This window comes from Camelus ferus, chromosome 13 (genome assembly GCF_009834535.1).
Source record: "Camelus ferus isolate YT-003-E chromosome 13, BCGSAC_Cfer_1.0, whole genome shotgun sequence".
NCBI classification, from domain to species: Eukaryota; Metazoa; Chordata; class Mammalia; order Artiodactyla; family Camelidae; genus Camelus; species Camelus ferus.
Genome location: NC_045708.1, coordinates 22,903,533 through 22,919,308, shown reverse-complemented (window position 1 = coordinate 22,919,308; position 15,776 = coordinate 22,903,533). Strand labels below are relative to the sequence as shown.

Here is a 15,776-nt window from a genome sequence, read left to right as displayed (position 1 = left end):
GTATGTTTATCTTAATTGTAGTGATAGTTTCATGGGCATTTCTATATGTCAAAATTCAACAAATTGTATACTTGGAAAACTTGTGCAGTTTATTTTATTTTAGTAACTCATAAGAAGAAAAAATCTTGAGAAATAAGAAATTAATTCATAAAATAAGAACATGGTAAGAAAAGGGAATAAAACAGAAAAGAACTCTTAGAAATCGTAAATGTAAAAATAAAAAATTCAAAAGAATAGAAAACAGAAAGAGACAGAGGCAGAAAAAGGAAAGAAAAGATAACAGACTTAGAAGATCAATTCTTGAAAGTTCAATGTCTAACTATTAGGAATTTCTTAGAGAATAGATTATACAGGGAGGAAACAATCATCAATTAACATAATAAATTCTCAGAACCGAGAGATATATATCCAAATTAAAAAGGCCCACTGAGTATCTAGTATAAAGAATGGAAGGAAAAAGAAAAAGAAAGACCTGCACTAAGATCTCAATAATTGGTACAAATTATCAGAATGCAATGGACAGATAAAACTTTAAGAACTTTCAGAGAGAAAAAGACACATATCGAAGAATAAAAATTAAACTCAAACCAGACTTCTTAACAGCAACACTAGATGCAAGCCTTCAAAGTTCTGAGGAAAAATGACTTTTCAATTTAGAATTCTCTATCAAATCATCAGTCAAGTATGAAGACAGAATAAAGACATTTTCAGATATGGAGGAGCTCCCAAAATTTATCTCCTGTGCACCCTTACTTAGAAATTCTCAGAGGATGTGCTCCACTGAGACACAGATCAAGAAAGAGGAAGAAATGGAATCTAGGAAACAAGATTTAAACCAGGAGAGCAAAGGGATGATAGCTCTGTAGCAGGTCTGGAGAACAAGCAGTACAGATTGGAGCAAAAGAACAGAAGGCTCTAGGAAGGTCTCCAGAAAAAAAATAAAAAATGAATTGATAGATTACTGGATATGTTACTGAGCATTCTGTGGGGGTGGGGGGGTGGAAGAGGGAACATTGATAGGGATGTAAGTCACATTTGTAAAAAAAATTAAAGATAAATTCATTTGCAGTTTTAAAAAAAATGAGGTAATTAACAACTTCAGAAAAACAAATAATTCAAGAAAGAAAAATGAAGCGATAGTACAATACTACCTGGCTTTGCAGTGAACAATATTTACTTAGTTGTAATACAAGCAATGAATACTAATCTAACAATCATTTGGATAGCTACTACCAGAAAACAGAAAATAACAAGCATCCATGGGGATGTAGAGAAACTGAAACATTTATGCACTATTGGTGAGATTGTAAAATAGTGCACTATGTTAAACAGTACGGAGGTTCCTCAAAAAATTAAAAATAGAACTACAATATGACCCAGCAATCCCACTTCTGGGTACATATTCAAAAGAATTGAAAGCAGGGTCTCAAAGAGATATCTGCATACCCATATTCACAGCAGCATTATTCACAATAGCCAAGAAATGGAAGCAACTCAAATGTTCGCTGCGGGAGGAATAAATACACAAAATGTGGTATATACATACAATGGAATATTATTCAGTCATAAGAAGGAAAGAAATTCTGGCGCAAGCTATACCTTGGACGAACCTTGAGGACATTATACTAAGTGAAATAAACCAGTCACAGAAAGACAAGCAACTGTATGACTCCACATTTATGAGGTATCTAAAGTAGTCAAATTCATAGAAACAGAAAGTAGAATGGTGGTTATCAGGGGCTTCTGCAGGATAAGTGGGGGAAGGCTAGTTATTTCTAGTTATTTTTTAATGGGTAGAGTTTGAGATTTGTAAGATAAAAGAGTTCTAGAGATCTTTTTCACAACAATGTGAATAAACGTACTACTGAACTGTATACTTAAAATGGCTAAGATGGCAAATTTTGTTACTTTTTTTCTTTAATCACAATTTAAAAAAAAAATAGATGAATGGGGTCATGTCAGAAGACAGGGGACCACATGAAGGAATTCTCATTGGTTAAGTGTGGGACAAATTGAGCATCAAAAAGAATAATGACCTATAATTGATTAGAACATATTGATTTTTAATTCATGAGGTAATTGTGATAATAAAAACATTAAAATGTTTATACAAAAATGCTAGCTAATAATTATAGAAAAAATGATTTAGAAAATGAACATTTTCTACACAACTCTGTGTGATGGCTGATTAAGGCAAAGATCATCAATGAATGCTCAAACCATTAGGTGAACAATTGTTGTGGAACATGATATTCATATGATACCAAGGCATCACCCCGCAGATGATTTACTAATTACAAAGGGGAAAATGTACCTTCCAATGGAAATGTGGCAGTTAACATTTTAACAAAGTGATCAAACCTAGCATGACTATTAGTAGAACAATCTGTCATTAGGTGCTGCTTCCTAATTTGATACAGGATGAATATACAATGGTACTTATGAATTATTCCAGCAAAAAATGCTTAATCTGAATCTCACACCTCCTCCAGACCCAACTTCCAGTTTACAGGAAATACAGGGGGTGGAAGAACAAGTTAAACACCACCACAAGGAAACAGTAAGACACAATTCAGAATGTGGGACAATCTACAAAACGAGTGACCTAGATTAAGAGAGACTAAGGAGACAATAAGTAACACATGAACCTTGACTAGATCCTGTTTGAACAATTCACAAGAAGACATTTTTGGGAAAACTGAGGAAATTGGAATATAGATTAGATAATAGATAATTTTAAGAAATTATGATTAAATATAAATTGCCAATAAACATGAGAAATGGTTAACCTAATTATTAAAACAAAATGTTAAAATTTACCTATCAAATTGGTGACAAAAATTAATACAATTTTTTGGGGGCAGGACAATCTGGAAACATGTAACAAAGTTTTAAAAATGTTTATATACTTTACCCAGCAATTCCACTTCTAGGCATTCATCCTACAGAAATAAGAGTTGTACATAAACATTTATGGACCAGAACGTTCACTGCAGCATTATTAATGAAAATGGACATAGCCTAATTATCCAAGATGAAGTAATAAATTATGATACTCTGTATTAATTAAAAACCTTAATTTGAGATCTTTAACATGGAAAGGTCCTTAAAATACATTAAGTAAATGGAAGAGAGTAGTTATTTTTTGTGATCTTAGAGGGCAGAACTAGGAACTACCACTAGAAACTACAAGCAAGCAGAGTTTGGCTCAGTGTAAGGACTAACGCTCAACAATGAGAATTTTCTAAAAAATGAATGGCCTGCTTTATGAGGTAATGAGGTTTGCACTATTAGAACTCTAAGGAAAAGCTGAATAGTCATTTGGCAAAGATACACAGAACAGACTGATATGTTAGGCGATTAATGAGAAGATCTTAATGGTCCTTTTCTACTCTAACAACTTACAATCCCATATAAAGTTTTCTCTTAGGTGGGATGTCAGGAAGAAAGTGGTTGGTACTTCTTTGTAAATGCTATTAAAGACCCATGTGGCACTAAACCAAAAAGAGATTATATTAGAATGATGCAGTTGAAGGATGATTTACAATATTGTATTCTGTATTAAAAATATACACATTATTGATAAAATGAAAGATGATTAACTTAATGGAGAGGGTTCAAACTAAATTGACAGAAACTAATTTTGAACATGCCCTCTATTAATTTCTGTGTCTAATAAGGAACCTGAAAAGTTATACTTTTCCAAGGTAAATAGCACTAAACATCTCAAAAAGAAAGACAGGAAGCACAATGCTTCTGGCTGCCCTGTGAATTCATATATAAAGAGCGAGAGGAAGAATATGCCCACATTCCCCCTGCAATATGGTATAAAATATCTTTAAGTTTTGGATGTATGAATGCTGGGCAGTGGAAAGTGACACACAACTTAGTATCACACTGGGTTCCTGGAAGGCAGGAGCAAGGCCTATAACATTTTTAGAGTAATTGGTAATGTTGAAAATTCTTAGATGCCAAAAAGGAATCCCCTAAAAGATGCACTTTTATTATGGAAATTTTCAAATATACACAAAAGTAGGGGATAGTAAAATGAGCTTCCCGGTCCCTTAATACCCATCACTCAGCTTCATTAACAGTATTTTTGTAAGGCTGTTTTCTCTAATTTTCCAGGTTGGGATTTTTTGTTTTGTTTTGTTTTTAGATTTAAAAACAAACATCTGACATTAAAGTATTTCACCTATAAAAACTTCAGTATGAGAAGATACACTTTCTTGCTAATACTAAATAATTCAATAAATGTTAATTGCTATGGTTAGGTACTGTTCTATGCATTAAACTACTAACATGTATAATTTTCACATAAACTAAGCCTCATTATTATCTCCACTTTATAAATGAGAAAACCAATTTCATACTGGCTCAAGGTCACAAGCCAGTAAGCAATAGTGCTAGGATAAGAACCCAGAGTTAACTCTAGACCAGACTTTGTTCTCCCAACCACTAAAGTAGGCTGACTTTTCTCTACACTAGTTATTCTAGCTGTTTCTTATGGGATACAGATTGTTGTGAGAAAATTGAAGAGGGACTGCTGAATGAGGAAGGGATTAGAAAAGATGCAGAAATATGAGCAGCTACTCAATGCTTATCTTGTGAAATTTTCTTTTCTAAATGTCCCAAATGAGAAAGGAAAATGTGACCAGGTATCATCTGTGTCAACTGCCTAGTATATAAAAGAAAGTAAGTCACCTTACACAGGGAAAGCAATGATCAAATCTCTTCCACAGAGGTTGAATATAGACAAACTTCTTTTAATTTGCCCCTCCAATGACAGCGGGGGTGGGAGCAGGGGGAGAGTGTGTCTAGTTCCACAAGACCTTTAAAATAGTTCAAGCAAAGAGATCTCACAAGCAGAGGCCTGAGCAATCAGTATGAGTAGCATCTGATTGCTTAATGAAATCTTTGACCAAAAAGAAAAAGAAAAAAGGACATGGAATAAAAACCTGGCTGATATCTAAGAGTTCTAAACCCTTCATTCATAGCCTTATACAACAAAAAAGAAAAAAATTACTAAATAATTCAAAATTTGTCAAAGAAAGGGGAGTTCTCCTTCAATCTTTGGCCAAAAATTCTTCTAAAACTCTCCCTACTGATTTACAATAGATCTCAGAGTAAGTGAACTAAATTATCTCTGTGGAGCCTGTCAAAGGCATCCTCCGTCCCCATCTTCTGCTCTGCCCAAATGCAAACAGAAGGGCTCCTTCCCTGCTCCTACTGCACTTTATAACATAATTCTACTAGAGCACTAGTCAATATTGCAGTGTAATTATCTTTTCCTCTCTGGACTATCAGTTCCCAGGGATCCAAGTCTCTACCTTACTCCTGCTTACGTTTCCAATCCCTAATCTTCAAACCGAGCACCACTGAAAGTTTTGCTGAATGAATAGAGACAGAAGCTAAAGATGACAGAATATGGAGTGATTTTTATGAGAACGAATTCTTTTATCAGTATTTTCTAACCTCTTTACTTTCAGTACAGCTCACGAGTTTTTCCCTTTGGGAGTTATCCCATCAGCCAATAGTTCAGGATGAATGATAACATGGTCTATAGTCTCCTGAGGGATGGAGAAAGAATCTAGCCATTTTGGTTTGCAATAGCTTTTAATGAACTAGGGAGAACTCAGACTGAAGGATCTGGAAGGTAATCAAAGTCTTTCAAGAGCTTTTATTCAGATGCCAAGATGCAAGATGGCATTTGAAATGCCTACTTTTTACATTTAAATGCTGAAGGCAACAGGGAAAATAATCCCAAATGAAAAACTAATGATTACTAAGCAGTGCCTGGTCATCTACTTCTATTTTTCAGGCAAAAAACATCCCTAGCTTTTGGTTATAGCCTTTACCATTCAGGAGACACACTTCATGTACTGGCATGAGTCTCCTTGGACCATCCCCCTAATATTGGCTACCCAGACCACTTTAAGGATTATCTGGATCAGGCAGTCCCTTTAAGTGAAAAATCTTTGGGTAAGGAAATTATCTTTCTCACCAACTTAAGATAATTCAAGACACTCTCCCAGTTTAAGCTATATTACACTGGGGGAAAAAGTCCCATTGCATCTTTTCACATGCTATTCTTTGGTTACCATGTTACCTTGGTTAGAATCCACTGGGTCTTCTATATGAGCGATAACATTCCTGAGATAACTTTGCTTCTGCTCTTCTAGATCTGACGGTGAAAACGTTGAAACATGAGTCCTTGAACAAAATAAAACCAGAAGGAAGAAAAACAATCATTAGAACCATGAGTATAGTGCTTTCTTTGACAGAGAATTCACATACTGTAGACAGGTCACAACAACTAACTCAGAGGCAAAAGAAAGTGTTAGTCATGTAGTAAGAAGTTGAAATCAAGTATGGAGTTGAGAGAAAAAAGAAGAAATAGATACATCCTCCTATTAACAAGGCATAGCAAAATGAAGACAATCTACTCCATATAGAAAGAAAGCATTTGTAGAGTAATTCAAGGTTAGTCAGGAAATAGCTAACTTCACAGAGCTTCAGAAAAACTGAATAAGGTAAAAACCAGAAAGAACCAGCTGGATCTGGCAATTAAAACATTGGTGACCTTGACAATAACGATTTCTGGCCCTTGCTCATACTGATTACACTGTACGGAGGAGTCTGTGGATGAGAAAGTTTATTTATTACTGTTCCAAGCAGCCTGACTTGTGTACTTTGGTACAATTTTCATTGTAAGCAATTCACAAAGTTCCCTCAAGTAAACAAAATATAAGGAAAAAAAAACGCAAAAAACAAAAAAAACCCCAGAAAACTGGAATTGGGGGTGGTAGTCAAAGGGGACCTTAGCCTTATTTGTAATATTGAAAAAATTTTAAGCAGAATAAATTTAGTATGTTATCAAAACTTTAAAAAAAAAGTCATTGTAAGGAAGCTAATCTGTCTCAACCTAAAAAAACAGCTTTGTTAATTGGAAAGGCCCATAAAGAGACACTGCCATCTTCTAGCAACAAGAGAACCAACTGAAAAGGTGACCCAAATCTGCAACCTCTATAAAATTTTTTCCCTAAGGACAGTTATATGCAAGTTGGGAGAGATGACTAAATGATTTTTACATAGTTATGTTTAACATTTTTGTTAAAATTATTCTAACTTTCTATCGTATCTGTGACCAGGCTTACACACACACAGGGAAAAAAAATCTTACATTTATATAGTGGTTTCACTAATTTTTTTTTTACTCTTCAAAATAACCTTGTGAGGCAGCAGAGAAGGCATCATCAGCCTCATTTTATTGACAAAGAAACAGAGGTCAGAGAGTATTTGACTTGTTAATATTTGACAGTTATTGATAGTCCCAGAACTTCGAAGTATGCTTACTCTTGGCTACAGTTTTTCCCCCACATTAAGGACAAACTTAGAAGAGGAAGAAAGCAACCAAAGAGAGCCAACAGAAACCAAAATATTTCACTATACCTTGTTTTGGCTTGTAGAACAGGAATGACTTTGCCTAGTCTTTTCTCACGGACTTTCAGCTTCCCAGAATCCTTGTCAGGAACATCCTGCTTCTTTTCAGAGCATAAGGAATGAAGAAGTAAAGATGGCCCTTAGAAAACAACTGAAAACATTACTTTTGGAAATATTCTTGAACTAAAGTCTACATAGGCACATTCTTGAGCCTTACTGTGTACCAGGCACTAAGATGCGTGCTTTAAATGAAACAGTGACGGTAATCTCAAGGGCAGGGGACAAAAAAAGAAACCTTAAGTGGTATGGATTATTATACCTATTTGGCAGATTGGGAATCAGGCTCAAAGAGGTTAGGTAAACTGCCCAAGATTTTTCAGCTCTTCAGTGGCTGACTCAGAGCTGGTTTATCTAATATGTATAGCATGGCAACCAAAGATTGAGACGTAGGCCAAAACCCAAAGAAAGGAAAAATAGTAAAATCATCATCATCTTAGTTTATTCAATGTTTAATAATATGTACCAGTTACTGTAAATATATTCATTAACCTTTACTATACTATATAGTATAAAATATAAAGTAATATTTACTCCAATTTATAGATATAAAGGAATTGTAAGGAAACAGAGAGGCTAAATAAGTTGCCTAGGGTCACAGTGCTCGTCAGTATTCAAATTCCAATTTATCTGATACAAATCTCTGCTATACAGCTTCTGAATGAAAATATTTTATTCCTCTCTTCACTTTGAAAAATATACTTACTTTGTTTGATGAACTGGAAACAACTGGAAACCTCATTTCACAACTTGATTTATGTGATCCATTTCTCCATGATGACCCTATATTAGAAGAAGTCTCTGAATGGTCCAAGATTTGAGAGAATCTGAGAAGTGCAGGTTTCTTACTGTCAGACATATTTTTATTGGAGACAGTTTGTTGAAAGTTATTGTTTGAAGAAGGGAGTGGGGGCCTATCATAGACAGAGTTACTGGGGCCGATCCCTTCAGATTCTGTGCAAAGTGTGCTCTCATTTGGGCTAAGCTCATCTTCTCTCAACTCTTCTCCAAGGGAGGAGGGTTTTCCAATGTCTTTGGATGTATCAGTCTTGTCCTTATCAAGTACAGCATCACAAACTGTTGGATCAAATGGTGCAACAATTGTTATTTTTATAAGATTATTTTCTAGTGCAAAGCGTCTATTCAATGGTTTTGTAGGAGTTGGTCCATGACCAACTGATGTACTTAGTTGAGGTAGTTTGAAGAGGCCAGGGGTCTCAGCTACTGGTCCCAAGCTGTACAATGATTTTTCCTCTTGGGGAGCATCAAGTAGAATTTCATTCCTCCCTTCCTTCTCAACATTCCTGCTGTCATCTTTAAGCAACTTTCCTCCCCAAGACAAGTGCTCATTTGATAGGTCATCATCCTTTAAGAGCTCCTGAATCTCTTCCTCCGTGAAACTGAAATGGCCATCATCTTCTCCATCAGACAGCTCCAGCAGGGAGTCATCCAGTCCATCCTCATCCAAGGAACCCCAAGAAAATGGGGCATTGTCTTTAGGCAAGAGAGAGGTACCAGAAGATTGTTTAGAGGGCACTAGTGAGCACGTCATATCTGGAGAAACAAGAGGCAGTTTCACTCATGAATAGGAAATACACGCACACCAACGCCAATCTGCTCTAAAGAGTGGTAGTGTCTAAGTGTTTCAAATTCTTTGCACTGTGACTTGTAACATGAAAAACAGTTTTAAGGTATTTAACCTTACCAGAATCATGGAAATATTCATCAGAACAATGGGATTTTTTTTTTTCCTATCAAAGTGGTAAAACTTAAAATGACACAATAATCTAGTTTGGTGAGAATATGAAAAACAAAGACCCTCACTAAAGATGATAAAGATGACTATCAGTGAGAGTATAAGTCAGCATAATAGTTTTGGAGAGTAATTTGGGCAGTAGCATTTGACCCAGCAATCTTACTTCTGGAAATTTATCCTGCAGAAGTAATTATACAAAGGTACATGGATACATTTACAAGGATGTTCAAAGGAGAATTATTCATAACATCCAAATATCAGAAACCACCTAAATGTCCATCACCAGATTGCTCCAGTAAAATCATGGTACATTCATGCTGTGGAACACTTTACAACTATTTAAAAACACAAAGAAGTAGATTTGTATATACTATCATGGAATAATATCTACAACATACAAACAAAAGAAATATATATGCAAAATGTAGACTTCCACAGTTTATACTTTTTAAAAAAACAAACATGTATTACTTTTGAAATTAAAAAAAAAAACTTTAACCATACAAGAAGATAAAGAATTGTCTTCCATACTGTGTGGAGCTGCTGGCGTGATCTCTGCCTTTGCCACGAGACCAAATGGAAAAGGTTTCAGCTCCTGTTAGATGTTCCTTTCGGGAGACTTGTCAAAATGATTGACTCCCACCTTCCTGCAGGCACAAAGAAAATTAGAGGATCTTCTCATCACTTTCAACTCTAATTACAAAGTCAACTGCATTATGCTTTAAGGTGTTCCATCTATTAATTTTGATCTTGATTTTTTTTTTAAATACCAGAAAGTTGGATTTTGAGTCAAGAACATCAAAGAAAAATCTTTAGAGGAAAAATTATGCAACTAAGGAACTACTTTTGTTCCTCCCAATAATTTATACTTTCTTAAGAATATCATTTGCTCCAGTAAGATGAATACAGGCTTGGGAGTCCAAAGACCTGGGTTGTAGTCCTGGTTCTGTCACCAACCAGCTGCAATAATTTGGGCAAGCCTCAACCATCTGTACTTGTTCCTCTTTTATAAAATGGGGAAGGGATGGAGAATGGAATTTAGGTGATAGTCTAAGATTCCATCAAGGTCTAAAAGTTGTAATCATGACCATACATACAAAAGTCTTGTTTTCAACACATATATAAATACAAAGAACAGGTCTCAATCAATACAATACAAAATTGATGGCTGTTACAACCTGCAGGGGGGAAGGGAGTTCAGAGAGGACAAGGGGACACTCCAGTATTTTACTTTTTTACTTGAATATCTGCATATTACTTGTATAATTAAAACCTAGTGCTTAGATAGCTGATGATAGTCCTAATCTCTAATTATTTTCTAGATGGGAAAGGTGATAAAAAGTTGATACTCATATATCACATGTCAACATCTGAGAAGCTGTAAGAAACACTTAATAAACACTGAACTCAATAATATGGAAAAATTTTTGTAGCCTTTTAACTGTGAATTTCCCCCCACCCCACTTCCTTCCATACCACACCCTGAATTTTAGCTTTGGTTCATGCATTCTTTCGAAAAACATTTTCTGAGCTACTATCATCATCACACAGCCCTGCATTAGATTTTATGTCTCTATACGTTTTCTAAGAAATAAAGATTTGGTTTCCACCCTCAAAGAATATATAATCTTCCCAGGGAAACAACACTATAAGTTATGCACCAATATGAGAAAATACAAAATGGCATAGACAATAAAGTACTAGAGAAAGCGTTAGAAAGAAATGGCAAGGATTACAGAATTTTAGAATTAGAAGGGACCTAAGTAATGTATAGCATGGTGACTATAGTTAGCAAAACTGTATGTTTTATTTTAAAGTTGCTGAGAGACATCTTAAAAGTTCTCACCACTAGAAAAGAATTTCTAACTATGGAAGTGATGTATATTTATTAAACTTACTGTGGCAATCATTTTGCATCTTGTACATATATCAAATCATTATGCTGCACACTTTAAACTAATACAATGTTATATGGCAATTATACCTCAATAAAACTGGGGGGTGTAAGTTAAAAAAAAAAGATTTGCTCATCTTAGAAATGAGGTGGGACAGAAAGGGAAGAAATATTAAGTACTTATTATAAACTAGGCACTGTAAGATACGTTTTAGAACTCTAATCCCTCAATATAACTCTGTAACACAGATCTTATCAAAAAAAAAAAAAGTTTTCTGTTATATTTAACTTAGTGCTGCTATGCTATTATTTTTTTTTAAATCTTATTTTACCAATATTCCTGCAATTGTTGTGAGGGAGTTCTAGGCACTGAAGCAGGTTCCCTGTGAAGTGAAAATTAATTTCTCTGCCCAGTGACTAGTTTATTTTATAGAGTAAAGTTATTCTTTAGGCAACAGTAGAAAAAAATAAGTTTACTTCTGGAAAAGTTTTTTTCAAGTATGTGGTTGTCAAGCACAAGAATCACAGGCACTGGGATTAAGCAGCCACATTTCTGAGAAGCTCTTTCTGAGCCACTTGGGCAACTATCCAACTCCTTCCAAAAGGTTTAGTCCAAACACTTGCTTGTTCAAATGAAGAGTTCAATAGATTTTTCACTCTTGGGAAACTAAAGTTCAGAGGTATTCAGTAACCTAACCAAGTATACAGAGCAGCTATGCTAGAAAAGGATCTAAACCAAAGTCTAATTTCAAAAGCAATGTCTTCTCTTCTATTTTTTCTACCACCCTTGTGACAGACTTGCCCAGAGTCGGTCAGCAAATGGCAGAGCCTTCTAAATTCAGTACACTCCCTAATATATTATGAAGGATGCAGACAACAAAGAACGCAAAAGTCCCTTAGCAAAAATAATTTAAGCCACTTTATAATGCACAGGCTTCTCCTGATTTCCCAGATGGAATGGAAGAACGAGAAGTACTCTTGAATGCGGCCAAATCTCACTGGAAGAAAAATATCATTACTTGCAAACTTTACTATGCAACAGGACCAATTTTCTTCACAACCACTGAAAGCATCAATTCCTATGCCATATGACATCCAGAGGCACAGAGATGGCTCTTCTGAGCTTCTCTCAATGAAGGTTCCAACAGGTCTAGAAGCAAATCATGCAAAAAAAATACCACGTACATAATTTTTAACTTGCACAAATCATTCTCTTCACAATCTTATTTCCTCATTAAAAAAAAACTTTTTATAATAATTTAAAACATATACAAAAATAACATAATAGTATAATGAATCACCACATACCCACCATCTAGCCCCAACAACTATCAACCCACAGCTAATCTTGCCCCATCCACTGCCCCCTTTACCGTATTATTCTGAAGCAAATCTCAGGCTTCACATCATTTCATCTGTAAATAACAAGAATTCCTTATCACAGAATATATGGCTCAGATTTCCAGTTATTTCATAAATGTCATTTTTTTAAATTAAAAAACTCAATATCCAAATATCGTCCATACATTGCAATCGGCTGATATGTCTTGTGAGTATTTTAATCTATAGACTCCCCATCTTTTTTTCCCTTGCAATTTATTTGTTAAAGAAACTATAACATAAATTGTGTATGGATACATACATATTGCCATTAAATTATAAAAACATGCACAGGAATAAAACATCAAATTTAGAATGAAGTTGCCTGTGGTGGTGGGGAGGGAAGAGGAATGGTAAAGGGGCATGAATAGCTTCAATTCTATCTGTAATGCTTTATTTCTTTAAAAAACACTAATAAGACCTAAAACAAAAATGGCAACATAAGATAAAGCTGGGTGGTGGGTATAACGGTATTCATTATTATGTTACTTCCTGTAACTTTATATGCTTGAAATATTTAATAATAAAAACATTTTAAAATTAAGAAGTCAGTAGGGAAAGATACAATGATTACACTCTGAAGTTTCAAATCTCCTCCCCTGTAAAATAAGGACCATCACAGTACCTACCTCATAAGGATGTTGCAAGAACTAAGTGAGTTCATGAACATAAGGCACTTAGTATGCTACAGGCACAATGTAAAAGCTAAAAAAGTAGTGGCTATAGTTATTATTTTACCCCATCATCATCACCTTCCCGACATCTAAAGAGACAGTCTTAAGGGAAGCATAGGAATGGTAGGAAAAGAGAGCTAAACAGATAGGAAACTTGCCCTGGTCCTTGCCTGTTGGGAAATTATCCAGTATGCTACAATCTCTTGTAATTTAACCCAGCATATTGTCAACCATCTTGTCACACTAAATTGATTGAGCACGTGGCTGTATGGACATTTGAAATATCAGGCAAATTCTGCAAATCTGTGGTTAACGAAGTATTTTGTATAGAGAGGCACTAGACTAAAATTCACAGACTTCCGTAATTCACTTGAAGTCTCTGAATCTCAGTACAGATGAGAACTTCTATCTGAAAAATGGGGGATTGTTACTCACTGTTAACTTCAAATAGATTATCATGAGGATCAAATGAGGGGATGTTTATGAAAACACTCTAAACCTAAAAGCCTTATACTAATGAAAGTTGATATTTAATGAACTTGCAACAGAGAAAAAAACCCCTAAAACTGAAGTGCTAAAGTGAAGTTCCATGAGACAGTCTTAGTACTTCTCTGCCATTCTACCATCACTTTCCTTTCTTGGCATTTGCTTTGTAGTGATCTAAAATATCAAGATCTCTTTATTCTTAAGGGAAAAATATTCTTCCCTTCTCCCAAGTCTATCTCTTAATTCTTCTGCTCCCCATCCCTTCTGTGACCCTATTCTGTCCTTCCACGTTTCACTCACCTGTCCACCCCCTTCTTCACACTTCAGTTTACCACCCCCTCGCTCTGTTCTCTAACCTCCTGGTTGCAACCTCAGAAACTGGTTTCCTTTCTATTTTTATCATACCTAAGAAAACCTACTGCCTTAAAGCACAAAGCCTTATTTTATTTAGACACAACCCCATATCTTTCAGGGCTCTAAAACCAAGACCATTACTAAGTTGGATCTGACAGGTAAGGGCAAGGATTATTTCCAGAGACCTCCCCATTAGCCTTTGATTTCAAATCTTTCTTATATACCTGGGTGACACACAGCACCAAAGGCACTCAGGAGACTTGATCACTCCATAAAACGGGCAAACGTTTAAACAAAATCAAAGTGAACTGAAACTATCCGTAAGAATTCTGCAACTTCCTTTGAAGTAACTGTGAACATTGCAAGACAGATAAACAACCCGGGGCGGGAAATCTATGCTTTAAGTTACGTTTCACTTGGCTAAGAGTGCCAGGACTCTCCTCCCACATGGGCATAGAAACCAAATATTACTCAGCTACAGCAACAGGTTTCCTTTAAAAAAAAATGTTTTTGAAATGATTTAGACAGGTTTTGCTAAAGCCTGGAGCCTCTCACAAATCCACAAGAAACTGGAAATCAAGTTGGGACAGCCGGCGGGCAATTCAATCACTCCGTCTCCAGGACCCACCTTGAGGTACCAATTGCCTGCCCTCCTACCCAGGAAGGAACTGGTGGCGCCTCCGGCTCTCGAGAGTTAGGAGGAAAGAGGGGAGGCCCAGTCCACCCTTTGTGGGATACGGCTCGGCCTCCTCCAGCTCTCCTTTAGAAGTACTACGGCCGCGGCACGCATCACCCTCGGGGCATGGCCTTCGTACTTCCCTCCTCCCGCTCCCCTCCTCCAAAAAGATGGAGAATTCCCGCCTCCCCGCGGAAGGCGGGAGAAGCGCGGGGTTGGCTCCCCACCCTTCAGCCAGCAGGGGCCAAAACGCCCCCCTGGCAGGCCTCACCCTTCGGATGGCCGCCCACCCACACCTCCGCTGGACCAGGCCCCCGCCTTCCCCGTGAGCGGGTCAGCCTCTTCCTCCCCCGCCCGTAAGGCGCGGCCAGAAAGACCGCGATCTTCTGCCTGGCAACACCCTCCCCCGCCCTGGTGTAGGGGGCAGAGGCATCCCCCCACATCCACCTCCATCTCCACCCCGCAACTCCCACTGGGCTAGGAGCACTAACGTCGCTCCCCCCTTTCAGGTAACCAGACCGCCTCCCTTTGCCTCGGCAAGGTGAGGAGCATCTATCGCCTGCCGACGTGGAGGTGGGGGCAGAGACACTCCCCCCTCCCGCCGCCATCACCTCAGTAACGAGAAAGAGCCTTCTCCCAGCAGGGCGAGGGCCTCTCAACCCCTCAGCGGGGCCAACGGTGTGCGCGACCCTCTGGAAAAGCAACAGGAGGCCCCATCCCCCTCCCAGCCGAGGAACGCCGACCCCCTCGTCCCTTCGGCTATTCACCTCCAGAAGCCGGGTCGAAGCTTAGGTGAACAGCTGCGCCTCACTCCGCCCCCTGCGCCATTTTAGAGCCCCCTCCCCGACTTTCTCCACCCCGAGGCAGCCGGGCAATCGCCAGGGGGAGGGCAAACAGTCAGTGATTGGCAGGAAGCCGCCCCGCCTCTCGGAGGGTTGCGCCCCGCGTAGGCGCCACAACCCCGCCCTCCGCACCGCCTACCCCTCCTACTGGCTCCACCCCTTTTCATCTCATCGACCCGCTCCACTCTCCGCTGCTCCTGACTCTTTTCTGGCC

General features: G+C 37.6%; 1 protein-coding gene across 10 annotated transcripts in view; it reads right to left on the bottom strand.

The window, feature by feature from the left end:
* The window catches only part of S100PBP (S100P binding protein), a 30,678-nt gene extending 15,029 nt beyond the window's left edge, over nucleotides 1-15,649 (bottom strand). Inside the window, exons 1-6 of one of the 10 annotated variants that reach the window (XM_032495830.1) lie at nucleotides 15,488-15,613; nucleotides 12,170-12,300; nucleotides 9,761-9,903; nucleotides 8,207-9,054; nucleotides 7,453-7,544; nucleotides 6,110-6,213 (exon numbers count right to left, since the gene is read on the bottom strand). In XM_032495830.1, coding sequence (XP_032351721.1) covers nucleotides 6,110-6,213; nucleotides 7,453-7,544; nucleotides 8,207-9,054; nucleotides 9,761-9,785 — 1,069 coding nt within the window. In that variant the 5' untranslated portion in view covers nucleotides 9,786-9,903; nucleotides 12,170-12,300; nucleotides 15,488-15,613. Of the gene's footprint in view, nucleotides 1-2,911; nucleotides 2,943-6,109; nucleotides 6,214-7,452; nucleotides 7,545-8,206; nucleotides 9,055-9,760; nucleotides 9,904-12,169; nucleotides 12,301-12,523; nucleotides 12,566-14,672; nucleotides 15,463-15,487 lie in introns of those variants that run through there. The other 9 variants (XM_032495835.1, XM_032495833.1, XM_032495831.1 and 6 more) reach the window with 9 other exon arrangements.
* Between the last annotated feature and the right edge of the window lie 127 nt (nucleotides 15,650-15,776).